The 26,584-nt window shown below is 48.4% G+C and overlaps 1 protein-coding gene across 1 annotated transcript in view; it reads left to right on the top strand.

The window, feature by feature from the left end:
• Positions 1–25,595, top strand: part of LOC149427760 (uncharacterized) — a 44,475-nt gene extending 18,880 nt beyond the window's left edge. Inside the window, exon 2 of the mRNA XM_089667693.1 lies at positions 21,358–25,595. Coding sequence (XP_089523819.1) covers positions 21,664–22,140 — 477 coding nt within the window. The 5' untranslated portion in view covers positions 21,358–21,663 and the 3' untranslated portion in view covers positions 22,141–25,595. The remainder of the gene's footprint in view (positions 1–21,357) is intronic.
• Positions 25,596–26,584: the final 989 nt, after the last annotated feature.

The following is a 26,584-nucleotide window of genomic DNA, read 5'->3' as shown; positions in this document are numbered from 1 at the left end:
CCATAGGTGCTGCCAGGCCCCAAATCTGCCATGGGCCCCCGTACCGCCTGGTCACGCTGCTGCTGGGTCCACAGTGTGACATGGGTCCCTGTACCGCCTCCCATTGCTGCTGTTTCCATCACCACACTCTGCCATGTGCCACTTTGAGGTCTCCTCACACTCCTGCTGGTTTCCATTTTGTCATAGGTTGCTGGCAGATTACAGGCCTCCCATAGGTGCTGCCAGGCCCCAAATCTGCCATGGGCCCCCGTACCGCCTGGTCACGCTGCTGCTGGGTCCACAGTGTGACATGGGTCCCTGTACCGCCTCCCATTGCTGCTGTTTCCATCACCACACTCTGCCATGTGCCACTTTGAGGTCTCCTCACACTCCTGCTGGTTTCCATTTTGTCATAGGTTGCTGGCAGATTACAGGCCTCCCATAGGTGCTGCCAGGCCCCAAATCTGCCATGGGCCCCCGTACCGCCTGGTCACGCTGCTGCTGGGTCCACAGTGTGACATGGGTCCCTGTACCGCCTCCCATTGCTGCTGTTTCCATCACCACACTCTGCCATGTGCCACTTTCAGGTCTCCTCACACTCCTGCTGGTTTCCATTTTGTCATAGGCTGCTGGCAGATTACAGGCCTCCCATAGGTACTGCCAGGCCCCAAATCTGCCATGGGCCTCCGTACCGCCTCGTCACGCTGCTGCTAGGTCCACAGTGTGTCATGGATCCCTATACGGCCTCCCATTGCTGCTGTTTCCATCGCCACACTCTGCCATGTGCCACTTTCAGGTCTCCTCACACTCCTGCTGGTTTCCATTTTGTCATAGGTTGCTGGCAGATTACAGGCCTCCCATAGGTGCTGCCAGGCCCCAAATCTGCCATGGGCCCCCGTACCGCATGGTCACGCTGCAGCTGGGTCCACAGTGTGTCATGGGTCCCTGTACCGCCTCCCATTGCTCCCACTCTGCCATGTGCCACTTTGAGGTCTCCTCACACTCCTGCTGGTTTCCATTTTGTCATAGGTTGCTGGCAAATTACAGGCCTCCCATAGGTGCTGCCAGTCCCCAAATCTGCCATGGGCCCCCGGACCGCCTGGTCACGCTGCTGCTGGGTCCACAGTGTGACATGGGTCCCTGTACCGCCTCCCATTGCTGCTGTTTCCATCACCACACTCTGCCATGTGCCACTTTCAGGTCTCCTCACACTCCTGCTGGTTTCCATTTTGTCATAGGTTGCTGGCAGATTACAGGCCTCCCATAGGTGCTGCCAGGCCCCAAATCTGCCATGGGCCCCCGTACCGCCTGGTCACGCTCCTGCTGGGTCCACAGTGTGACATGGGTCCCTGTACCGCCTCCCATTGCTGCTGTTTCCATCACCACACTCTGCCATGTGCCACTTTGAGGTCTCCTCACACTCCTGCTGGTTTCCATTTTGTCATAGGTTGCTGGCAGATTACAGGCCTCCCATAGGTGCTGCCAGGCCCCAAATCTGCCATGGGCCCCCGTACCGCCTGGTCACGCTGCTGCTGGGTCCACAGTGTGACATGGGTCCCTGTACCGCCTCCCATTGCTGCTGTTTCCATCACCACACTCTGCCATGTGCCCCTTTCAGGTCTCCTCACACTCCTGCTGGTTTCCATTTTGTCATAGGTTGCTGGCAGATTACAGGCCTCCCATAGGTGCTGCCAGGCCCCAAATCTGCCATGGGCCCCCGTACCGCCTGGTCACGCTGCTGCTGGGTCCACAGTGTGACATGGGTCCCTGTACCGCCTCCCATTGCTGCTGTTTCCATCACCACACTCTGCCATGTGCCACTTTCAGGTCTCCTCACACTCCTGGTGGTTTCCATTTTGTCATAGGTTGCTGGCAGATTACAGGCCTCCCATAGGTGCTGCCAGGCCCCAAATCTGCCATGGGCCCCCTTTCCGCCTGGTCACGCTGCTGCTGGGTCCACAGTGTGACATGGGTCCCTGTACCGCCTCCCATTGCTGCTGTTTCCATCACCACACTCTGCCATGTGCCACTTTCAGGTCTCCTCACACTCCTGCTGGTTTCCATTTTGTCATAGGTTGCTGGCAGATTACAGGCCTCCCAAGGGTGCTGCCAGGCCCCAAATCTGCCATGGGCCTCCATACCGCCTGGTCACGCTGCTGCTGGGTCCACAGTGGGACATGGGTCCCTGTACCGCCTCCCATTGCTGCTGTTTCCATCACCACACTCTGCCATGTACCACTTTCAGGTCTTCTCACACTCCTGCTGGTTTCCATTTTGTCATAGGTTGCTGGCAGATTACAGGCCTCCCATAGGTGCTGCCAGGCCCCAAATCTGCCATGGGCCCCCGTTCCGCCTGGTCACGCTGCTGCTGGGTCCACAGTGTGACATGGGTCCCTGTACCGCCTCCCATTGCTGCTGTTTCCATCACCACACTCTGCCATGTGCCACTTTGAGGTCTCCTCACACTCCTGCTGGTTTCCATTTTGTCATAGGTTGCTGGCAGATTACAGGCCTCCCATAGGTGCTGCCAGGCCCCAAATCTGCCATGGGCCCCCGTACTGCCTCATCACGCTGCTGCTGGGTCCACAGTGTGACATGGGTCCCTGTACCGCCTCCCATTGCTGCTGTTTCCATCACCACACTCTGCCATGTGCCACTTTCAGGTCTCCTCACACTCCTGCTGGTTTCTATTTTGTCATAGGTTGCTTGCAGATTACAGGCCTCCCATAGGTGCTGCCAGGCCCCAAATCTGCCATGGGCCCCCGTACCGCCTGGTCACGCTGCTGCTGGGTCCACAGTGTGACATGGGTCCCTGTACCGCCTCCCATTGCTGCTGTTTCCATCACCACACTCTGCCATGTGCCACTTTCAGGTCTCCTCACACTCCTGCTGGTTTCTATTTTGTCATAGGTTGCTGGCAGATTACAGGCCTCCCATAGGTGCTGCCAGGCCCCAAATCTGCCATGGGCCCCCGTACCGCCTCGTCACGCTGCTGCTAGGTCCACAGTGTGTCATGGGTCCCTGTACGGCCTCCCATTGCTGCTGTTTCCATCGCCACACTCTGCCATGTGCCACTTTCAGGTCTCCTCACACTCCTGCTGGTTTCCATTTTGTCATAGGTTGCTGGCAGATTACAGGCCTCCCATAGGTGCTGCCAGGCCCCAAATCTGCCATGGGCCCCCGTACCGCATGGTCACGCTGCAGCTGGGTCCACAGTGTGTCATGGGTCCCTGTACCGCCTCCCATTGCTCCCACTCTGCCATGTGCCACTTTGAGGTCTCCTCACACTCCTGCTGGTTTCCATTTTGTCATAGGTTGCTGGCAGATTACAGGCCTCCCATAGGTGCTGCCAGGCCCCAAATCTGCCATGGGCCCCCGTACCGCCTGGTCACGCTGCTGCTGGGTCCACAGTGTGTCATGGGTCCCTGTACCGCCTCCCATTGCTCCCACTCTGCCATGTTCCACTTTGAGGTCTCCTCACACTCCTGCTGGTTTCCATTTTGTCATAGGTTGCTGGCAGATTACAGGCCTCCCATAGGTGCTGCCAGGCCCCAAATCTGCCATGGGCCCCCGTACCGCCTGGTCACGCTGCTGCTGGGTCCACAGTGTGTCATGGGTCCCTGTACCGCCTCCCATTGCTCCCACTCTGCCATGTGCCACTTTGAGGTCTCCTCACACTCCTGCTGGTTTCCATTTTGTCATAGGTTGCTGGCAGATTACAGGCCTCCCAAGGGTGCTGCCAGTCCCCAAATCTGCCATGGGCCCCCGGACCGCCTCGTCACGCTGCTGCTGGGTCCACAGTGTGACATGGGTCCCTGTACCGCCTCCCATTGCTGCTGTTTCCATCACCACACTCTGCCATGTGCCACTTTCAGGTCTCCTCACACTCCTGCTGGTTTCCATTTTGTCATAGGTTTCTGGCAGATTACAGGCCTCCCATAGGTGCTGCCAGGCCCCAAATCTGCCATGGGCCCCCATACCGCCTGGTCACGCTGCTGCTGGGTCCACAGTGGGACATGGGTCCCTGTACCGCCTCCCATTGCTGCTGTTTCCATCACCACACTCTGCCATGTGCCACTTTCAGGTCTTCTCACACTCCTGCTGGTTTCCATTTTGTCATAGGTTGCTGGCAGATTACAGGCCTCCCATAGGTGCTGCCAGGCCCCAAATCTGCCATGGGCCCCCGTTCCGCCTGGTCACGCTGCTGCTGGGTCCACAGTGTGACATGGGTCCCTGTACCGCCTCCCATTGCTGCTGTTTCCATCACCACACTCTGCCATGTGCCACTTTGAGGTCTCCTCACACTCCTGCTGGTTTCCATTTTGTCATAGGTTTCTGGCAGATTACAGGCCTCCCATAGGTGCTGCCAGGCCCCAAATCTGCCATGGGCCCCCGTACCGCCTCGTCACGCTGCTGCTATGTCCACAGTGTGTCATGGGTCCCTGTACCGCCTCCCATTGCTCCCACTCTGCCATGTGCCACTTTGAGGTCTCCTCACACTCCTGCTGGTTTCCATTTTGTCATAGGTTGCTGGCAGATTACAGGCCTCCCATAGGTGCTGCCAGGCCCCAAATCTGCCATGGGCCCCCGTACCGCCTGGTCACGCTGCTGCTGGGTCCACAGTGTTTCATGGGTCCCTGTACCGCCTCCCATTGCTCCCACTCTGCCATGTGCCACTTTCAGGTCTCCTCACACTCCTGCTGGTTTCCATTTTGTCATAGGTTGCTGGCAGATTACAGGCCTCCCATAGGTGCTGCCAGTCCCCAAATCTGCCATGGGCCCCCGTACCGCCTCGTCACGCTGCTGCTGGGTCCACAGTGTGACATGGGTCCCTGTACCGCCTCCCATTGCTGCTGTTTCCATCACCACACTCTGCCATGTGCCACTTTCAGGTCTCCTCACACTCCTGCTGGTTTCCATTTTGTCATAGGTTGCTGGCAGATTACAGGCCTCCCATAGGTGCTGCCAGGCCCCAAATCTGCCATGGGCCCCCGTACCGCCTGGTCACGCTGCTGCTGGGTCCACAGTGTGACATGGGTCCCTGTACCGCCTCCCATTGCTGCTGTTTCCATCACCACACTCTGCCATGTGCCACTTTCAGGTCTCCTCACACTCCTGCTGGTTTCCATTTTGTCATAGGTTGCTGGCAGATTACAGGCCTCCCATAGGCGCTGCCAGGCCCCAAATCTGCCATCGGCCCCCGTACCGCCTGGTCACGCTGCTGCTGGGTCCACAGTGTGTCATGGGTCCCTGTACCGCCTCCCATTGCTCCCACTCTGCCATGTGCCACTTTGAGGTCTCCTCACACTCCTGCTGGTTTCCATTTTGTCATAGGTTGCTGGCAGATTACAGGCCTCCCATAGGTGCTGCCAGGCCCCAAATCTGCCATGGGCCCCCGTACCGCCTGGTCACGCTGCTGCTGGGTCCACAGTGTGTCATGGGTCCCTGTACGGCCTCCCATTGCTCCCACTCTGCCATGTGCCACTTTGAGGTCTCCTCACACTCCTGCTGGTTTCCATTTTGTCATAGTTTGCTGGCAGATTACAGGCCTCCCATAGGTGCTGCCAGGCCCCAAATCTGCCATGGGCCCCCGTACCGCCTGGTCACGCTGCTGCTGGGTCCACAGTGTGTCATGGGTCCCTGTACCGCCTCCCATTGCTCCCACTCTGCCATGTGCCACTTTCAGGTCTCCTCACACTCCTGCTGGTTTCCATTTTGTCATAGGTTGCTGGCAGATTACAGGCCTCCCATAGGTGCTGCCAGGCCCCAAATCTGCCATGGGCCCCCGTTCCGCCTGGTCACGCTGCTGCTGGGTCCACAATGTGACATGGGTCCCTGTACCGCCTCCCATTGCTGCTGTTTCCATCACCACACTCTGCCATGTGCCACTTTCAGGTCTCCTCACACTCCTGCTGGTTTCCATTTTGTCATTTGTTGCTGGCAGATTACAGGCCTCCCATAGGTGCTGCCAGGCCCCAAATCTGCAATGGGCCTCCGTACCGCCTGGTCACGCTGCTGCTGGGTCCACAGTGTGACATGGGTCCCTGTACCGCCTCCCATTGCTGCTGTTTCCATCACCACACTCTGCCATGTGCCACTTTGAGGTCTCCTCACACTCCTGCTGGTTTCCATTTTGTCATAGGTTGCTGGCAGATTACAGGCCTCCCATAGGTGCTGCCAGGCCCCAAATCTGCCATGGGCCCCCGTACCGCCTGGTCACGCTGCTGCTGGGTCCACAGTGTGACATGGGTCCCTGTACCGCCTCCCATTGCTGCTGTTTCCATCACCACACTCTGCCATGTGCCACTTTCAGGTCTCCTCACACTCCTGCTGGTTTCCATTTTGTCATACGTTGCTGGCAGATTACAGGCCTCCCATAGGTGCTGCCAGGCCCCAAATCTGCCATGGGCCCCCGTACCGCCTTGTCACGCTGCTGCTGGTTCCACAGTGTGACATGGGTCCCTGTACCGCCTCCCATTGCTGCTGTTTCCATCACCACACTCTGCCATGTGCCACTTTCAGGTCTCCTCACACTCCTGCTGGTTTCCATTTTGTCATAGGTTGCTGGCAGATTACAGGTCTCCCATAGGTGCTGCCAGGCCCCAATTCTGCCATGGGCCCCCGTACCGCATGGTCACGCTGCTGCTGGGTCCACAGTGTGCCATGGGTCCCTGTACCGCCTCCCATTGCTGCTGTTTCCATCACCACACTCTGCCATGTGCCACTTTCAGGTCTCCTCCCACTCCTGCTGGTTTCCATTTTGTCATAGGTTGCTGGCAGATTACAGGCCTCCCATAGGTGCTGCCAGGCCCCAAATGTGCCATGGGCCCCCGTACCGCATTGTCACGCTGCTGCTGGGTCCACAGTGTGTCATGGGTCCCTGTACCGCCTCCCATTGCTGCTGTTTCCATCACCACACTCTGCCATGTGCCACTTTCAGGTCTCCTCACACTCCTGCTGGTTTCCATTTTGTCATAGGTTGCTGGCAGATTACAGGCCTCCCATAGGTGCTGCCAGGCCCCAAATCTGCCATGGGCCCCCGTACCGCCTCGTCACGCTGCTGCTGGGTCCACAGTGTGACATGGGTCCCTGTACCGCCTCCCATTGCTGCTGTTTCCATCACCACACTCTGCCATGTGCCACTTTCAGGTCTCCTCACACTCCTGCTGGTTTCCATTTTGTCATAGGTTGCTTGCAGATTACAGGCCTCCCATAGGTGCTGCCAGTCCCCAAATCTGCCATGGGCCCCCGGACCGCCTCGTCACGCTGCTGCTGGGTCCACAGTGTGACATGGGTCCCTGTACCGCCTCCCATTGCTGCTGTTTCCATCACCACCCTCTGCCATGTGCCACTTTCAGGTCTCCTCACACTCCTGCTGGTTTCCATTTTGTCATAGGTTGCTGGCAGATTACAGGCCTCCCATAGGTGCTGCCAGGCCCCAAATCTGCCATGGGCCCCCGTACCGCCTGGTCACACTGCTGCTGGGTCCCCAGTGTGACATGGGTCCCTGTACCGCCTCCCATTGCTGCTGTTTCCATCACCACACTCTGCCATGTGCCACTTTGAGGTCTCCTCACACTCCTGCTGGTTTCCATTTTGTCATAGGTTGCTGGCAGATTACAGGCCTCCCATAGGTGCTGCCAGGCCCCAAATCTGCCATGGGCCCCCGTACCTCCTGGTCACGCTGCTGCTGGGTCCACAGTGTGACATGGGTCCCTGTACCGCCTCCCATTGCTGCTGTTTCCATCACCACACTCTGCCATGTGCCACTTTCAGGTCTCCTCACACTCCTGCTGGTTTCCATTTTGTCATAGGTTGCTGGCAGATTACAGGCCTCCCATAGGTGCTGCCAGGCCCCAAATCTGCCATGGGCCCCCGTACCGCATGGTCACGCTGCAGCTGGGTCCACAGTCTGTCATGGGTCCCTGTACCGCCTCCCATTGCTGCTGTTTCCATCACCACACTCTGCCATGTGCCACTTTGAGGTCTCCTCACACTCCTTCTGGTTTCCATTTTGTCATAGGTTGCTGGCAGATTACAGGCCTCCCATAGGTGCTGCCAGGCCCCAAATCTGCCATGGGCCCCCGTACCGCATGGTCACGCTGCAGCTGGGTCCACAGTGTGTCATGGGTCCCTGTACCGCCTCCCATTGCTCCCACTCTGCCATGTGCCACTTTGAGGTCTCCTCACACTCCTGCTGGTTTCCATTTTGTCATAGGTTGCTGGCAGATTACAGGCCTCCCATAGGTGCTGCCAGGCCCCAAATCTGCCATGGGCCCCCGTACCGCCTGGTCACGCTGCTGCTGGGTCCACAGTGTGTCATGGGTCCCTGTACCGCCTCCCATTGCTCCCACTCTGCCATGTGCCACTTTGAGGTCTCCTCACACTCCTGCTGGTTTCCATTTTGTCATAGGTTGCTGGCAGATTACAGGCCTCCCATAGGTGCTGCCAGGCCCCAAATCTGCCATGGGCCCCCGGACCGCCTGGTCACGCTGCTGCTGGGTCCACAGTGTGTCATGGGTCCCTGTACCGCCTCTCATTGCTCCCACTCTGCCATGTGCCACTTTCAGGTCTCCTCACACTCCTGCTGGTTTCCATTTTGTCATAGGTTGCTGGCAGATTACAGGCCTCCCATAGGTGCTGCCAGGCCCCAAATCTGCCATGGGCCCCCGTACCGCCTGGTCACGCTGCTGCTGGGTCCACAGTGTGACATGGGTCCCTGTACCGCCTCCCATTGCTGCTGTTTCCATCACCACACTCTGCCATGTGCCACTTTGAGGTCTCCTCACACTCCTGCTGGTTTCCATTTTGTCATAGGTTGCTGGCAGATTACAGGCCTCCCATAGGTGCTGCCAGGCCCCAAATCTGCCATGGGCCCCCGTACCGCCTGGTCACGCTGCTGCTGGGTCCACAGTGTGACATGGGTCCCTGTACCGCCTCCCATTGCTGCTGTTTCCATCACCACACTCTGCCATGTGCCACTTTCAGGTCTCCTCACACTCCTGCTGGTTTCCATTTTGTCATAGGTTGCTGGCAGATTACAGGCCTCCCATAGGTGCTGCCAGGCCCCAAATCTGCCATGGGCCCCCGTACCGCCTGGTCACGCTGCTGCTGGGTCCACAGTGTGACATGGGTCCCTGTACCGCCTCCCATTGCTGCTGTTTCCATCACCACACTCTGCCATGTGCCACTTTGAGGTCTCCTCACACTCCTGCTGGTTTCCATTTTGTCATAGGTTGCTGGCAGATTACAGGCCTCCCATAGGTGCTGCCAGGCCCCAAATCTGCCATGGGCCCCCGTACCGCCTGGTCACGCTGCTGCTGGGTCCACAGTGTGACATGGGTCCCTGTACCGCCTCCCATTGCTGCTGTTTCCATCACCACACTCTGCCATGTGCCACTTTGAGGTCTCCTCACACTCCTGCTGGTTTCCATTTTGTCATAGGTTGCTGGCAGATTACAGGCCTCCCATAGGTGCTGCCAGGCCCCAAATCTGCCATGGGCCCCCGTACCGCCTGGTCACACTGCTGCTGGGTCCACAGTGTGTCATGGGTCCCTGTACCGCCTCCCATTGCTCCCACTCTGCCATGTGCCACTTTGAGGTCTCCTCACACTCCTGCTGGTTTCCATTTTGTCATAGGTTGCTGGCAGATTACAGGCCTCCCATAGGTGCTGCCAGGCCCCAAATCTGCCATGGGCCCCCGTACCGCCTGGTCACGCTGCTGCTGGGTCCACAGTGTGACATGGGTCCTTGTACCGCCTCCCATTGCTCCCACTCTGCCATGTGCCACTTTCAGGTCTCCTCACACTCCTGCTGGTTTCCATTTTGTCATAGGTTGCTGTATGGCCTCCCATTGCTGCTGCCTCCACCGCCACACTGTGGCTCCAAACACTGGTTTTGGCCCCGTGACTGGCCAAATGAGTGAAGTGTGCGGTGATTCTAAGATCGACGGCACTCATCTGCATGTCATACTGACTGACAGTATTATTTCTCTTCCCCAGCAGACTCCAAGGGCATTTAAATTAAAGGTACAGTGTTCTGCACTAATATAAAGTCTCTCTGAAGCCTAGAAACACCCTTTTTTAAGTTAAATTCACAGCGAATATATTCGACTCGAATCGAATATTTTCCACGAATTCGCCGAATCAGTCGAATCGAATTTTTGAATACTTCGCTCATCTCTACTCAAAACTATAGACCAATCTCAGTGATGAACATCGATCTGAAAATATTTAGCCGCATTCTGGCAGATAGGTTGGCCCCTATTATCTCCTTTTTGGTCTCACCGGAGGAATCGGGATTTATCCCAGGCCGACTTATCACGGACAATATTCCTCTCATATTAAATGTTATTCAGGACGTCAATTTGCATTCTAAAGAAGTTTTGTTATTGATAGTGTCCTCTGGCCCAGGGGCGGACTGACCATTCGAGCACTCGGGCACCACCCGAGGGCCCAGGGTCAGTAGGGGGCCCCATGAAATGCCCCTAGTACCTTTTTATAGGCTTTTTTGGGTGTGCTTTGAGTGTGGGTAAGGACACAGGCCCCATGATCCTCTATTGCCCGGGGGTCCCATGAGTTGTCAGTCCGCTCCTGCTCTGGCCATACTTGTTTTCATTACTGCAGAAGATGGGCTTTAGTGATGAATTTCTGTCTGGTGTACATGCTTTGTATGACTCCCCCCAAAACAAGAATAAGACTTCCAGGCTGCAATTCTGTATTTTGTACACTAGGCGGAGGTACCCGTCAGGGTTGTCCTCTTTCACCCTTATTATTGGCGCTTGTTTTGGAACCCTTGGCAATTGCAATAATCACACTCAGACATTTCTGGTTCCCCATTATTGGTTCACATTTCACAATTTTTATGTATGCAGATGATGTTATGCTTTTCCTTACTAAACTGTTGGTGTCATTGCCTGACTTCTGCTCATTATTGAATGACTTTGTAACAGTATCAGGTCTTACTGTAAATTTTACTAAATCAGTAGTTCTGCCTATTAATGTTCCTGATTCCCTGGGTGCATCTCTCCGCAATTCTTTTCCATTTCGTTGGGCCACAGATCAGATTTCATACCTAGGTATAAACCTCACCCCCAGATACTCAAAATTATTTGCTGCTAATTGGCCACCATGTGTGTCACGCCTCTCACCTCTATTGAAGATCTGGCATGGATCCCCTATCTCATTCTTGGGCAGAGTCACGGCAGTAACAATGAATGTCTTCCCTAAATTACTTTATTTAGATCACTCCCAATCCCTGTCTCATAAACGTTCTTAGATCACTTTCAAAGGATTATTAATAATTTTATTTGGCGTAACAAACGCCCTAGTTTTACTTCATCGGTCCTCTACCGGTCACAATGGGCGGGAGGCCTAGGTCTCCCCAATTTCTGGCTTTACTACCTGTCAGCCCGTTTCGCACAGCTATCACAATGGGTGACTATTACTTCCCAGGTCCCATGGATCAGATTTGAATCTCAGTCTATACATCCGTTCTATTTACCAGGTGTATTATGGTCCAAAATCCCCCCCCGCTCGTTATTGCTCTATAATTCCATTGTTGCCCAATCATTGATGTTTTGGTCCCGTTATAAACTTAAATTGAATCTTGTCTCCTCTGTCTCACCAAGTTCATCATTTTTTGGTGACCCAAATTTTATTACAGCATTCTCATCTTCACAGTTATTCCGTTGGTGGTATGATAGGTCCTTTATTAGGTCATCTGACTTTCAGAGAGGAGGATCTTGTATCACTTTTGAGATGCTACACATACTTTTTGATATCCCACTTCGTGTATATGATCATTATCGACAGATTAGACATATTTTTAATTCACATTTTGTTCTTACGCCTTCATCTCCGATTTCATTTTTTGAACGTATTAGCCGTGACTCTCCTAGGGGCAGGGGTCTTATTTCAGATTTGTATCACCAATTTTTGGTTATTTTCTTTCCCTCACCCCCTCTTTATAGACAGAAATGGGAGGCTGATAGTGATGTCACTTTTTCTAATGAGGATTGGGATTCCATGGTGGATAATGTGTGTAAGAGCTCTAGATCTTTCTGTCCATGAGACGGCCCTAAAAATAATAAGCAGACGGTATCATACCCCATCTAGACTACACGCCATGTATCCAGGGACGCCCCACCTTTGTTTCCGGGGCTGTGGCCTTGCTGGTACTCTAGTGCATATATTTTGGGCCTGCCCAAGCCTCTCATTGGTGTGGCACAAAATTTCTGAAGTTGCCTCTGCAGTGGCAGGTGCTCCGGTGCATCTGTCTATGCAGTCCTGCCTACTGGGAGCCCCTATCTCGGGAGTTCAGACTGAGGTTATGAGGCTAATCCATAGCATTTGTATATCCACCCTATGGGCTATTGCCCTACATTGGAAATCCCTCACAGTACCATTGACCACAGTTCTGCAGAGTTGATGCGGTGATGCTCATGGAGAGAATTCATTATACTCTATTGGATAAGATGCATTTATTTGACAGAAAATGGGAACTTTGGAGAACTCACAGGCATTTACTAGATCAATAAGGACCATTTATGCTTTGATTGATTGAGTTACTTTGTTGGTCGTTTTATAACTCTGCCTCCCTCTCTACCTATATTGCTCATGTACTTCATTTATTTTCTCTTTTTCCCTTTATTCTACATAATTTCACCTTTGAAATGAATACTGCAGTTGTTCCTTGTTTCTCTTGTATATTCTATTTGAAGCTGTAATGCCATTTTGAAGTCTATTTCTTAAAAAATAAAAACGTTTGTAAACAAAAAATATATATTTAGTATAATTCTACAATTTTTGCAACTAACAGCTCAATGCTGTTAGCTAAACCTTCTACTAATAGCTGGACAACAAAATAACAAACGGATCACCCTTTCATCCAGCTGTGGTCTAATGCTGTTTAATGCCCATGATACCCAGCCAAGCATAGCCTCTTTGAACAATGCATACACTTACCAACTGCTTATATCTGCAGGCTGACATCTTATTCCCAATAGTCTATCCTTGGCCTGACTCCTCTATACAACAGATGTTTAATATCCTGTTTTTGGCCTCTGTGGCTTCTGAAGATGTTCACTGCTCCCCCACATTTTCCTTGGTAGCCCTGAGTTGGGCCTGCCCAGGACTGTTTTTTTCCATCCATTTATATCCCAGTGACATAGACAGATGGACAACCTACCTGTTTTCACATCATGGCCTTTTGACCTCCTGACCTGTTTTGTCAGACATTTCTCTCTCTTTACTAACCTTGCTTCCCCCACTTCTCTCCTTTCTTTCTCTTATTCCTGTCCCAGGAGTGATGATGTCACCATGATGCAACACCTACAATCAGCTTTGCATCTGTCCTTTATCATGGCTCCAATAAATATACTTACCCTGAATGTTCGGGGAATAAAAAAGTTAAGGCCTTCAAATCCTTTACCCATGCCAAAGCACATGTGGTGTGCCTGCAGGAGACTCATTTCACTGCCAGCCATATGCCGAAATATCTCAGCTCTTCCTACCCACAGGTTTATATGGCTTCTGCTGCAACTAAACACACAGGTGTACTCAAAGCTTTCCACTGCTCTACTCCATTTACACCCAAGGCAGGGATCTGGGACCCAGAGGGCCGTTATATTTTCTAGTGGGTCACCTCCTTGACTCAGAGGTCACTATACTTCATACTATGCCCCAATTACAGTCCTAACTCCCATTTGCTACAAGTATTAGATTCCCATAAATTAGGTACACTTTTACTATGTGGCAATTCCAGCCAGCTAGTTTATCCCTTTTTAAACAAATCCCCCATAACCTCTTATCCATCCACATCCTCCTTCCAGCAACAACTCCAACAACGCTCTCTCATAGACACATGTCAAGAAGATAACCCAGCTAGAAGACACTATACATACTACTCATATCCACATAAAACTTTCTCCCACATTGACCATATATTTCTGACTAGAGGTATGTCCCCAGCCCTCCTATCCTGAACCATCATACCTCACCCCTGGACTGGTCACAAAGCTGTCCTCTTGACCCTCTCCTCCTTAGTACCCCAACAAACTAGCACTACATGGAGTCTAAATGGCCCACCCATCCCACAGACTGGACATTGAACTAGCCATCAAAGAATACCTGACACATAACACAACTGATGACATCTCTCTCCTGACCTTTTGGGAAGCCCATAAGTCTGTAATTAGGGGAGCCTGTATCAGCCAAGCCTCACATCTCAAGAAAGGACAGCGAGCAATCCATCACCGCTTAGAAACCTCATTTCACCAGGCCAACAAAGCCTTCCAATCAGACCCCTCACCTTCTCATAGATTGTCCTGGACAAGACCAGGCTAGAAATAGATGTTTTCTTGACAGAATCAGATGAAAAAGTTCTACGCCAATCCAGACATAAACATTATATGAACGCAAACAAACCTGACACTTCTCTATCCCTGGGACTGTGAACCTCAGACCACACACACAGACTTGTCCATTTAAAGATTACAAAAACTTCACACACCAGCCATCCTAATAAAATATTACAGGTCTTCCACAAACATCTAGCAGAATTATACTCTGAGACCGGCTCCTATGATGAATCGCAGGCCACTCAACTTTTCTCAAGCCTATCTCTACCAACACTCTCAGCTTCTCAATGTTCTTCCCTGGAAACACCTATTACAGAACTTGAGGTTCCGAACTCCATCAAGTCCCTAAAGTCTAATAAGCGGCCTGGCCCAGACAGCTTACAGCCCTATATTCCAAAATATTTACTAACCTCCTTCCACCTTTATTGGTTAATGCATTTAATGCCTTACTCAAAGGTTATTCTTTCTGCTCAGACTCCCTAACAGCAGTCATTTCTATGCTACCTGAACCCCAATCAGATCACACCACATGGCTTCATTACACACCAATCTCCCTTCTTAACTTGGATGTTAAAATCCTAGAAAAATCCTATCTGCATGGCTGAACTCCATCATAGGCACCTTGATACACAAGGATCAGATGGGTTTTAACACCCCTCTGCCAAGCCGAGACCACAGAGTGATTTTGCTAGAACATGCAGCTTGCATACGCCGCATACCCGGCTGTTTCCTTTCCTTGGAGATAAAAAAAGCCTTTGACTCCAATGGATATTACCCCTTTACACCTCCCCAAGGGCTTACTTCAGGTACGTGGGTTACAAGTCAGACTTTTTTTCAATACAAAGGGGAATGAGGCAAGGCTGCCCCTTGCCCCCCCCCCCTCCTTTTCTAGCGAATGAACCTTTAGCACAGTTGATAAGAACTAACGTAAAGATATTAAAGGATTAGAACTTGGCGGTCATCATCATAAGTTATGCTTTTTCTCTGATGACAATCTCCTCTTCATGTCTTCTCCTTTGATCTCAGCACCCAACCTTCTCCAATGCCTGGACCAATTTGCAGTGATTTCGGACCTGGTTGTGAATCCCAAAAAGTCTACAGCTCTTAATATCTCTCTACCCTCCTTAACTGTGTCACAACTACAACGTCCTCCACCCTTCTCTTGGTCCAGTCAATATATTCCTGATTTAGGACCCAAGCTGATGGCAGACCTCAGTATTCTATATTCTGCTAACTACCCTCCTATGTTAACACACCTTACCAATCTTATGACATCCTGGTCCAAACTACCCCTCTCATGGATGGGTTGTGTCACGGTTGTAAAAAATGACAATTCTTTGCAAAATATTATACGTTTTTTGGGTCCTACCCATATATATACCTTCCTTTTTCCTCTGCATATTAGTGTCGCGGCACCACTTATGTATGGGGCACTATTAAACTGCATCTGCCCAGGTCCATCCGTACCTCACCGAAACTTAGAGTGGTCTGGGGCTTCCGAACTTTGCAAAATATTTCCAAGCTGCACATCTTGCTCAACTCCCTAAATATCACGCAGTAAAAATGACCCCTCCCCCCATGGGTCGCTATAGAGTCAGTAGATTGTGACCCGTTATCAGTTGCCTATTTACTATGGCTACACTCCAGAGACCATCGCTCACTCCAAAACCCAATTACTCAACACTACCTGTCTATCTGGGACAGTCTAAGTTCTGATACACCTTACAGTCACCCCATAACCCACTCATGGCATACCTCCTCCATCCAGGCTTTTATCCGGCATGGATGCCTTCATCTTCTTTTCATGCTTGTCCTAGAGCTAGTCTAGTTCAAACTTACAATTTCACAGCACCAGACTCCTTTATACCCTTCCAAACCCTATGTGACGCCCACAAAATATCTAGACCTGAAAGTTTTAGATATCTTCAGATCAATCACTTTTGTTCCTCCCACTTACACACCAACCCCCTCCCTCCCAGACATGACTAGGTTTGAACACATATGTAAATGTGACCCCCATGTCAGAGGTTTGATTTCCACCTTATATACACAGCTACCAGCTCCACAACCTTACACTTCATACCATATACATCCAAGTGGGAATGGGATTTAAATCTACATTTGGAAATCCTCCTCCCAAAATATAGTAGCCATGGAGACTAACCACAAAACTCTCATGTCCTGGTAAAAAAGAGAAAAGTCACACAGGCGGTGCAAACACCTAGCACATTATCCAAGCTTTATTAAAAAAAAAAATAAAAAAGACAAAAAACATACTCACAGAATATGTACATGAAAAAGCCTAAAAAGCCACAGTTATGGCCCAAACTGATGTCAGAGTGTCCGACTGGTTGTGCTGTCAGCCTGCTGATGCATTTCAGGGACGTGTCCCTTTCCTCAGAGCTGAAGCCGACAAGAGTTGATGCCCTAATATATATATGTGTGACCAGTGCTGCCTATAGCAAAGACCTCTCCCCTCAGGTACCTGGTCCCTGCCCGGATTACTGCATTCATTCCATCCTAATCCCTGACTTGTTTTCATGGCTGCTCTGAAGCAGTTACCCACCTTCACATGTGGTGCCCATCATCAGTACCCATCATCAGTACCCATCATCAGTGCCAGCTCATCAGTACCCACTAACAGTGCCAGCTCATCAGTGCTGCCTCATCCAATAAGATAAAATGAGCGCTGGATAAACATAGAAATGGAGTAGTTGGCATGAAAGGTAAGAACCTCAAAACCCTCTAATCAATAATAAATAAAACACATGCAGCGCTAAAGGTATGAAAAAAATGTAAAATCATAAATATCATGAATGAAATGTATGTAGATACAATGGATAATATAAAAGTGACCAACTATGATCTCCATATCAGTTATAGTGACATAAATAAATACACGCACTGAGGCGTATGGTGGAGTATAGATGTGATAAACGTCCCAAGTTGGCGTTTCAAAGTGCATACGTGAAATATAAAAACGGTTAGTCTCTAATCCGTGTAATCAGTGCCGCCTATCAGTGCCCATCAGTGCCGCCTATCAGTGCAGCCTCATCAACGCACATCAGTGAAGGAGAAAAATTACCTGTTTGCAAAAGTTTATAATAGAAACAAAGAACTTTTTTTTCAAATGTTTTGCTCTTTTTTTGTTTATAGTACTAAAAATAAAACACCCAGCGGGGAGTAAATACCACCAAAAGAAAGCTCTATTTGTGTGAAAAAAATGATAAAAATTTCATATGAGTACAATATTGCATGACTGCGCAATTGTCATTTAAAGTGCGACAACGTTGAAAATTGGCCTGGTAAGGAAGGGGGTATAAGTGCCTGGTAGGCAAGTGGTTAAGGACCCCACTGGCACCTTTTGGGGGGATTACCGAAATTGACAGGTACCCGCTGCCACTTCTGCTGCAATCAACTAGGTGATCAGAAGCGGGGGTTGTCCTCCCCCCTCCCTCCCTGTAGTCTTCTGGGACACATGAAAGGTCCTAGAAGACTACAGGACCATTCACAAAGAACAGCGATACTCGCACATGCTCAGTGGGCACCCGGATGTGAAGCCGCAAGCTGTCACAGCTGGGTGCCCACACTGAAGATGCCGGCACTGGAAACACAGGGCAGCCGGTGAAACAGGCTGCGGGGAGGACACCATGAGATCGAGGGACAGGTAAGTGCCCGTCTTTTAAAAGTCAGCAGCTACAGTTTTTGTAGCTGCTGACTTTTATTTTTTTTTATTTTCACTGGAACTCCACTTTAATGTATGAAGATATTATTTGTACTGTACAAATTACAACCTGTACGTTACCTCTAAGGGTTGTACCCCTTCTGACTTACTGTTGGTGAGTCCTGCAATCACATTGTTATCAGCTCCTTGTAAAACTATTATCTCTTTCCAATAAAATCTATGAACAAGAGAAGATATGGACCCCACAATTCCTCTATATACTCCACAATTCTCCCATGTGGACACCTCGTAAGTGGTTCTCCAGTATAGACTCCCAGTTTGGGGAACTCATTTAGAAGAAGCCGTCAGCTAGAATCAAACTCACTACTCTACAGTATGGTGAAGACCAAGGAGGCCTAGCAATACCAAATGTTAGACTTTATTTTATAGCTGCCCAACTTCAACATCTTACCAGGTGGGACTTAGTAGACACATTAGATCCCATCCATCGGTTGCTACTTCCATCAGATACAGATTTCACATCACTCTCACACTTGTTAATGGGCTTCAGATGACACCAGTGGGAAAGGCATGATGTCTCATATATTTATTACAGTCTTTTGACTCTTACCGAAGACTTACAGAAAGAAATGGGAAACAGAGAAAATAAGAGAGAGTGGTGGGAGGTGATTGTGACCTCCATACCTCTCATCTCTCTGTCCTCTTCACAGAAACTCAGTCATTTCTTTTGCATAGAGCTTTCAGGACTCCAGCCCAATTGTTCAGCTAGGAAGGAGGGATTTCCCCTTATGACCCCAATTGTAGCGGTGTTGTCGGGGATTTGATACATGTTTTGGAGATGTCCAAAATTATTCAAAAAGTGGAACGATATGACCAGTATTGTAATGTTGGTATTCAATATTCCTTGGGTGTGCCTCTTGGTCTCAATAGAGGAGGAATTATTTACACCTCCTCCTATTACAAGTCATATAGCAATAGTGAGGCTGCTTGACCATAAAAAATATCCCGATCTTGGCTATCATCTCAAACTCCCAGCAGACACCAGTGGATTGAGCAGGTGATCTCCACATTAACATGTGAAAAACTAACTTACCAACATTGTAATTCCCCCAGGAGATGTATGTCTGGCAGAACTGGCTGGATACTCCTTGCTCTCTCTTAGTTAGTTCTTCATAGGCTTTTAAAATCTTAGCTCTTTTAGCCCCATAGAAGGAGAATGGCCAGTTGTATCCTACTGAATGGTGACTACATTGGAGACCCATACTTGGGGAATGATCCTGTAGACACAGGCCTCATTGAATGGTGTCCGCTATCTATGTACAGTTGTGTTCAAAATAATAGCAGTCAGACATCACTAACCGGATCAATCACAGTTTTTGGTAGAAATTACATTTCTACATGGCAAATAATTTCCTAGCAGGTGTAGTAGAGTCATAGAAATCCAACAGACCCAACAGTCATGACATGCATGCTGCTGATTCTGTGTCATTGAATCACTCATTGAAAGGGGTGTGTTCAATATAATAGCAGTGTGGAGTTCTATTAGTGAGGTCATTCATTCTTTGAAAAACAGGTGGCAATTATTGCCCTTATTTAAGGAAGGAAGGCAGCAAATGTTGGACATGCTGGTTACAGTGCATTTCTCTCTGAAATTCTGAGGAAAATGGGTCGTTCCAGACATTGTTCAGAAGAACAGCGTACCTTGATTAAAAAGTTGATTGGAGAGGGGAAAACATATAAAGAAGTGCAGAAAATGATCGGCTGCTCAGCTAAAAAGATTGCAAATGCTTTAAAATGGCAAACAAAACCTGAAAGACGAGGAAGAAAGCGAAAAACTACCATTGGAATGGATAGAAGAATAGCCAAAATGGGGCGGACTCAGCCAACAATCAGCTCCAGGAAGATGAAAGAAGGTGTGACGTTCCCTGTGAGGACTGTTACAATTAGAAGACGCCTATGTGAAGCCAAGCTATCTGCAAGAAGTCCCCGCAAAGTCCCACTGTTGGGAAAAAGACGTGTGCTGAAGAGGTTACAATCTGCCAAAGAGCACATTGACTGGCCTAAAGAGAAATGACGCAACATTTTGTGGACTGATGACAGTAAGATTGTTCTTTTTGGGTCTAGTGGGCGGAGACAGTTTGTCAGACGACCCCCAAACACTGAATTCAAGCCACAGTACACTGTGAAGACAGTGAAGCATGGTGGTGCAAGCATCATGATATGGGGATGTTTCTCATACTACGGTGTTGGGCCTATTTATCGCATACCAGGGATCATGGATCAGTTTGAATCCATCAGAATACTTGAAGAGGTCATGCTGCCTTATGCTGAAGAGGAAATGCCCTTGAAATGGGTGTTCCAACAAGACAACGACCCCAAACACACCAGTAAACATGCAACATCTCGGTTCCAGACCAACAAGATGGACGTTATGGAGTGGCCAGCCCAATCCCCGGATCTTAATCCAATAGAAAACTTGTGGGGTGACATCAAAAATGCCGTTTCTGAGGCAAAACCAAGAAATAGAGAACTGTGGAATGTGGTCCAATCATCCTGGGCTGGAATACCTGATCACAGGGGCCAGAAGTTGGGGGACTCCATGCAACACACATGTACAGCAGTTCTCAGAAACAGTGCGACTACAACCAAATATTCATGAAGTCATTCAAAGGAAAGCAAAATCTTCAAACATTTCTCAGTTTATATAGTGAATGTTTGAGTTTGTAAAGAAGAATACAAACACTGCGATTTTTTTTTTTTTTTTTTTGAACCGTCTAATATTCACTTTTCTTCCATTTTTTTAGAGGAACAACACAAATTTGATGTATTTTCTTCATGTTGTGATTTGCAATAGAATGTGTCGTGTTCCCAATGCATTTGTGTGGATGGAAATAAAAGCTATTAGAAGGATTTTCAGCTTTAGTCACTTTTTCCAACACTGCTATTATTTTGAACACAACTGTATGTACTGGGGGAGTTACTTGCCGTGTACAGCTGAATTGTTCTAGGCTGTTTCTTCTTTTCTCTGTTCATTTGTTTATAAAAGGTAAAAGTGACACCATAGACAAAGCAAGTTATTGTTCTGTATGATCTGTAACAGTGCCACAACTGCCTATACGTGAGAATGTATGACTCCATTGTCTGGGCTGAATGTTGGGAATACTGTGCGCACTTAGAAACTTTATTAAAAAAATCTATTTGATTTAAAAAATACTGTAGATAATGCTGTACATATTCTTTCTATTCAGAAGATATATTTAGTAATGAACATTAAAAATAGAAAGCAACTTTATGTAGCCCTTTATATAGAATTATTTTCTTTTTTTTTGTACAGGTGGATTGATGAACCAAGTTTTCGGTCATGTTGATCTTCATGAATACAGCTGAGTCACATGGAAAACAAGACATATGGATGTCTTAATTGACTGAAAGTCTTTACTGCAGCTCACTGGAGGATTCACACGGGATACAAGTCATATCTGTGTTCTAAAAGTCATGGTTTGGATCCTCTTCCACATTGATCCAGCAGGAGAGAAGTAATTTCAGTGTTCTGGAAGTGACAATGGCTTTACAATAAAGTCCAACCCAAATATACATAAGAGGAGTCATTTCAAACTACTTCTTATTTGGAGATTTTACAATGGAGAGAAAATATATCACACACCAGAAGGTTCACAATGGAGAGAAGTTATATCGGTGTTCTGAATGTGACAAAGCTTTTATAAAGAAGTCAAATTTTGTCAGACACCAGAGGATTCACACTGGAGAGAAGTCATATCAGTGTTCTGAATGTGATGAAGCTTTTACACGGAAGTCATATCTTATCACACACCAGAGGATTCACACTGGAGAGAAGCCATATCAGTGTTCTGAATGTGATAAAGCTTTTACTCAGAAGTCAAATCTTATCACACACCAGAGGATTCACACTGGAGAGATGCCATATCAGTGTTCTGAATGTGATAAAGCTTTTACAGGGAAGTCAAATCTTATCAGACACCAGAGGATTCACACTGGAGAGAAGCCATATCAGTGTTCTGAATGTGGCAAAGCTTTTATACATAAGTCATATCTTATCAAACACCAGAGGATTCACACTGGAGAGAATCCATTTTAATGCTCTCAATGTGACAAAGTTTTACAGTTAATGTCGGTCTAATCTATCACCGGAGGTTTCATAAACTTCTGCATTGATTAAATTCTGGAGGAAAAGGAATATTAAAGAAGTTTCAGGTGTCACAAGTTAGTTTCACATCCCCAATGTCATCCCACAAGCTAGAGAAGAAGGGAAAAGATAAAATGTTACTTTAAAAGAAACAAACTAAAATCTGTGAGCAAACTGGAATGTAATGATTGGATGAACTGAGTTTAGTGCTTATGTCCATCAAGCACACAACTAGAAGGGATTTGAATATTTTATGTTTTGACATTTTTTGATGAGGGGAGGGACTGATGGTTGTGTTATTGGTCTTGATGGAGAAGTCAGGGAGGGGGCACAGGCTGGGGGGAATACTAAGAGCTCAGTTTTGTTAAGATTGAGTTTGAGGAAGTGGAGTGACATCCATTCCGATATGTCTCTTAGTAGGTTAGTAATGCAAGAGGAGACTGAAGGGGCGAGGTGAGGAGGAGACTTAAGGGGTGAGGTGAGGAGTAGAAAGATAGATTTGTGTGTCATCAGCATAGAGATGGTACTTAAAACCATGGCAGTAGGGGAAGGAGGTGTAGATGTAGAAGAGTAGGGGTCCAAGAATGGAACCTTGAGGTACCCCTACGGAAAGAGAAAGCGGAGAGGAGGAGGCAGAGTTATAGTTAACGCTGAACAAGCTCTGCAATAGGTAGGAGAACCAGGAGAGAGCAGAGTCTTGGAGGCCAACTGAGTGGAGTTTTTTTAGGAGGAGGGGTTGGTCAACCATATCAAAAGCTGCAGAGAGGTCAAGTAGTAAGAGTATGGAGTAGTGGCCATTGGTTGGGATGAGTACGGAGTAGTGGCCATTGGTTGGGATGAGTACGGAGTAGTGGCCATTGGTTGGGATGAGTACGGAGTAGTGGCCATTGGTTGGGATGAGTACGGAGTAGTGATTATTGGCTGGGATGAGTACAGAGTAGGGATCATTGCCTGGGATGAGTACAGAGTAGGGATCATTGCCTGGGATGAGTACAGAGTAGTGATCATTGGCTGGGAGGAGTACAGAGTAGTGGCCATTGGTTGGGGATTAGTACGGAGTAGTGGCCATTGATGGGATTTGTACGGAGTAGTGGCCATTGGTTGGAATGAGTACGGAGTAGTGGCCATTGGTTGGGATGAGTACGGAGTAGTGGCCATTGGTTGGGATGAGTACGGAATAGTGGCCATTGGTTGGGATGAGTACGGAGTAGTGGCCATTGGTTGGGATGAGTACGGAGTAGTGGCCATTGGTTGGGATGAGTACAGAGTAGGGATCATTGCCTGGGATGAGTACAGAGTAGTGATCATTGGCTGGGAGGAGTACAGAGTAGTGGCCATTGGTTGGGGATTAGTACGGAGTAGTGGCCATTGGTTGGGATTTGTACGGAGTAGTGGCCATTGGTTGGGATGAGTACGGAGTAGTGGCCATTGGTTTTAGCAGTTAGATTATTAGTGAGTTTTAGTAGGGCAGTTTCAGTGGAGTGGAGTGAGGGAAAGCCAGACTGTAAAGGGTCAAGAAGGTTGTTGTCAGTGAGGTGGGAGCTCAGGCGATTGTAGACTAAGAGTTCTAATAGTTTAAAAGTAAACGAGAGCAGGGAGATGGGTCTTAAGTTGTTAAGGTTGGTGGGGTCCAGGGAGGGCTTGTTAAGTATGGGAGTGATGTGCGCATGCTTTAGAGGGGAGTGGAAGGCACCAGTAGAGAGGGAAAGATTGAAGATGTGAGTGAGGGAGCATAGGATGGAAGAAGAGGGTGACCGTAGTAGTTGTGAGGGGACAGGATCCAGGGGGCAGGTAGTGAGACGGGCTTCTGAGAAACCTTAGTGACCTCTTCGGTAGTAGTGAGGTCAAAAGAGGAAAGTGTTGAGGGAGGTTTAGTATAAGGTATGCTAAGTGGGATGGATGTCTGTGCAGTGGAGATGCCCCTATGAATTGCATCAATCTTGTTTTTGAAAGGATTTGCAATCTCGTGAGCAGTGAGTGAGGTACTGGGTGGAGGTGGAGAAAGCTGAGAGTTAGAAGTAGAGAAGAGACGACGAGGACTGGATGACAAGCTATTGATGAGAGTGACAAAGTAGGCTTGTCTGGCAGCATGGAGGGAGGAATTGGATGTGAAGAAAGCAGATTTATATCGGGTGAATGCTTGGTGAGATTTGGTTTTACGCCACATTCGCTCCAGCACACGACTATGTCGTTTAAGATCTCTGGTGTTGTCAGTCTGCCAAGGTTGTAATGGGCGGGGCCTGATGCTTCATGTTGTTAGAGGAGCAAGTGAGTCTAATGTGGATGAAAGTGAACTGTTGTAGACAGCAGTGGCCAGGTCAGGGCAGGACAGGGGAGAGATTCTGTCATAGAGTTGGTCAGTTGCAGAGTGGAAAGGAGAAGGGTTCAAGTTGTGAAGGTTTCTGCAGGTGATTGCTGATTGGAGGGATAAGTGTTTGAAGATGAGGAGACTGTGAAGGTGATGAGATTGTGATCATAGAGAGGAAAAGGGGTGTTTGTGAGGTTGTAGGAGATCATCTCATGGGTGACAACCTTTCAGGCAGGTCTGCGGCTGTGACACCATCTAGAAAGAAGTCTATTCAGTGAGAAAACAACATCCCAAGCTGATGCAGGCCTTCCAATACTGAGTTACTGCTGATTTAGGGGATGTATTCAGCAGTAAAACGTAAGCCCAGCTGGCCACTTGTGTTCCATGTGGTTCTGCCAAATGGGATTCCATCAGGTGAAGATCAGAAATCCTTGTTCCATGTTTTCTCTTTCCAGCTATTACTCCTCTCCATAGACTAATCACACAATACAACTGCCAGAGATCTGAACTTACAAAGTGCTGAGTGTGCGGTCATATTCCTACCACTTCTTCCGGGGGACTGACATTCCTCTGATTGGGGTTCACAATAATCACTCTGAGTGCACACATCTCTTTTTGGTGTAAAGTTTGTAAAGAAAACTTCTTCTCCCTGGAAATATTACAACGTTGGCACCAAAGTGTAACTATGGGCAAAATCACTAATGACATTAATAATGAAATCTGTCATTAGCAGAGAAGGTTTTGTTTTTCTGAGTCTCCTATTGTATTACTTTTTTGTTGTCCCTCCCAGTTGATTTTTTTTGTCTACTTCCTGTAGAAAATCCAAGTCTTTTGGGAAAAATGGCAGTTGGAGGGGTCGGGGCAAATCCTATAACACTGCTGGGGGTGCTCACAACTGTCAGTTGTCATTCATATGGGGGGTTGGACCTTATAGAGAACCTGTTGCTGTAACTGCTGTAGAAGCGTTAGCTGAAGTTGGGCTTTACTTGTTGTGTGTCTTACTTATAACTCAGGTCTGCGACTAAAAAGCTGTTTGATTATTTTCAGCTAATTTCCATGTATTTTGGTGTGCTGAAAACAAATAAAATATTGAAAAAACTCCTAGACATCATGATTTGCCACAAAATGCAAAATTGTCTTCAAATTTATAAAAAAAATAATAATTTTTAGGGGTTTTTTTTATATTATGGGTTTTTAACCAAATTTAAAGTCCAAATTACTATTAATTCACATAAGTGCATTTAATATATAAAATGCCAAAAAAAACCTTAAAGGGGTTGTCCGAATTATGTAAAAAATAATATAGCACTGTAAATCTGATGGTCAGCAATATATACATAAGCTAAGCAAGTTTTAGGGAAACAAATTCTATTTCCTCATTTCCCTAGTTCTCTTCTGGCCCTTTGTTGTTATTTGCTCTTAACTAGGAAAACGCATTGACTCCTGTTAAATTCAGAACAAATGGTGTATTTATATTTGTGTATGTTGACCAGTCCTCACCTCCAGCTGCACTCAGGTTTATGACTGTAGCCTGTTCCCTGAGAACCATCCCCCACTATTCATGTGATCCTTATCAGCTTCTAATTGGGGTGGAGTTGAATGCTCATTTGAGCATCTCCCTATAAATTTAGATCAGCTCATGGGGGGAGATCACTGATGGGGGGCACAGTCTCTGATGGAGTTGCTGCGTTGATGGAGTGCGATGCAGTTAAACTCAGCAGTTGACCTAAAGCAGGAGAACTTCAGCAGCAGGAAGACACAACAACAGCAAGAAACTCTACTGCATGCTGGACAGACTGCAAGCAAACACCCCGGGAAACATCTCTTACATGCCTGAGTCCCACTCCGTGTACCTTTATATAATACGCCCCTCTTCTCCTTATCATATTACTATCCTCTGTTCCCAAATCTCATTTCTTTACCCCTCTGCTCCACCCCAAAACTTGTACATCTCCCCCTCATTGCTATCATCTCCCTACTACTGCTCTCATCACCTCCCCACAATGCCTCTTCCACTCCTCCTTCTCATTTTCCTCTCCTCCGTTCCCAAAATCCATTCACTATATCCCTCTGCCCCTCCCAAACATT

The sequence above is a fragment of the Staurois parvus genome, unplaced genomic scaffold (assembly GCF_062004578.1).
Source record: "Staurois parvus isolate SC_StPar_1 unplaced genomic scaffold, SC_StPar_1.0 ptg003512l, whole genome shotgun sequence".
Lineage (NCBI taxonomy): Eukaryota > Metazoa > Chordata > Amphibia > Anura > Ranidae > Staurois > Staurois parvus.
This window is presented reverse-complemented; position numbering and strand designations above follow the sequence as displayed.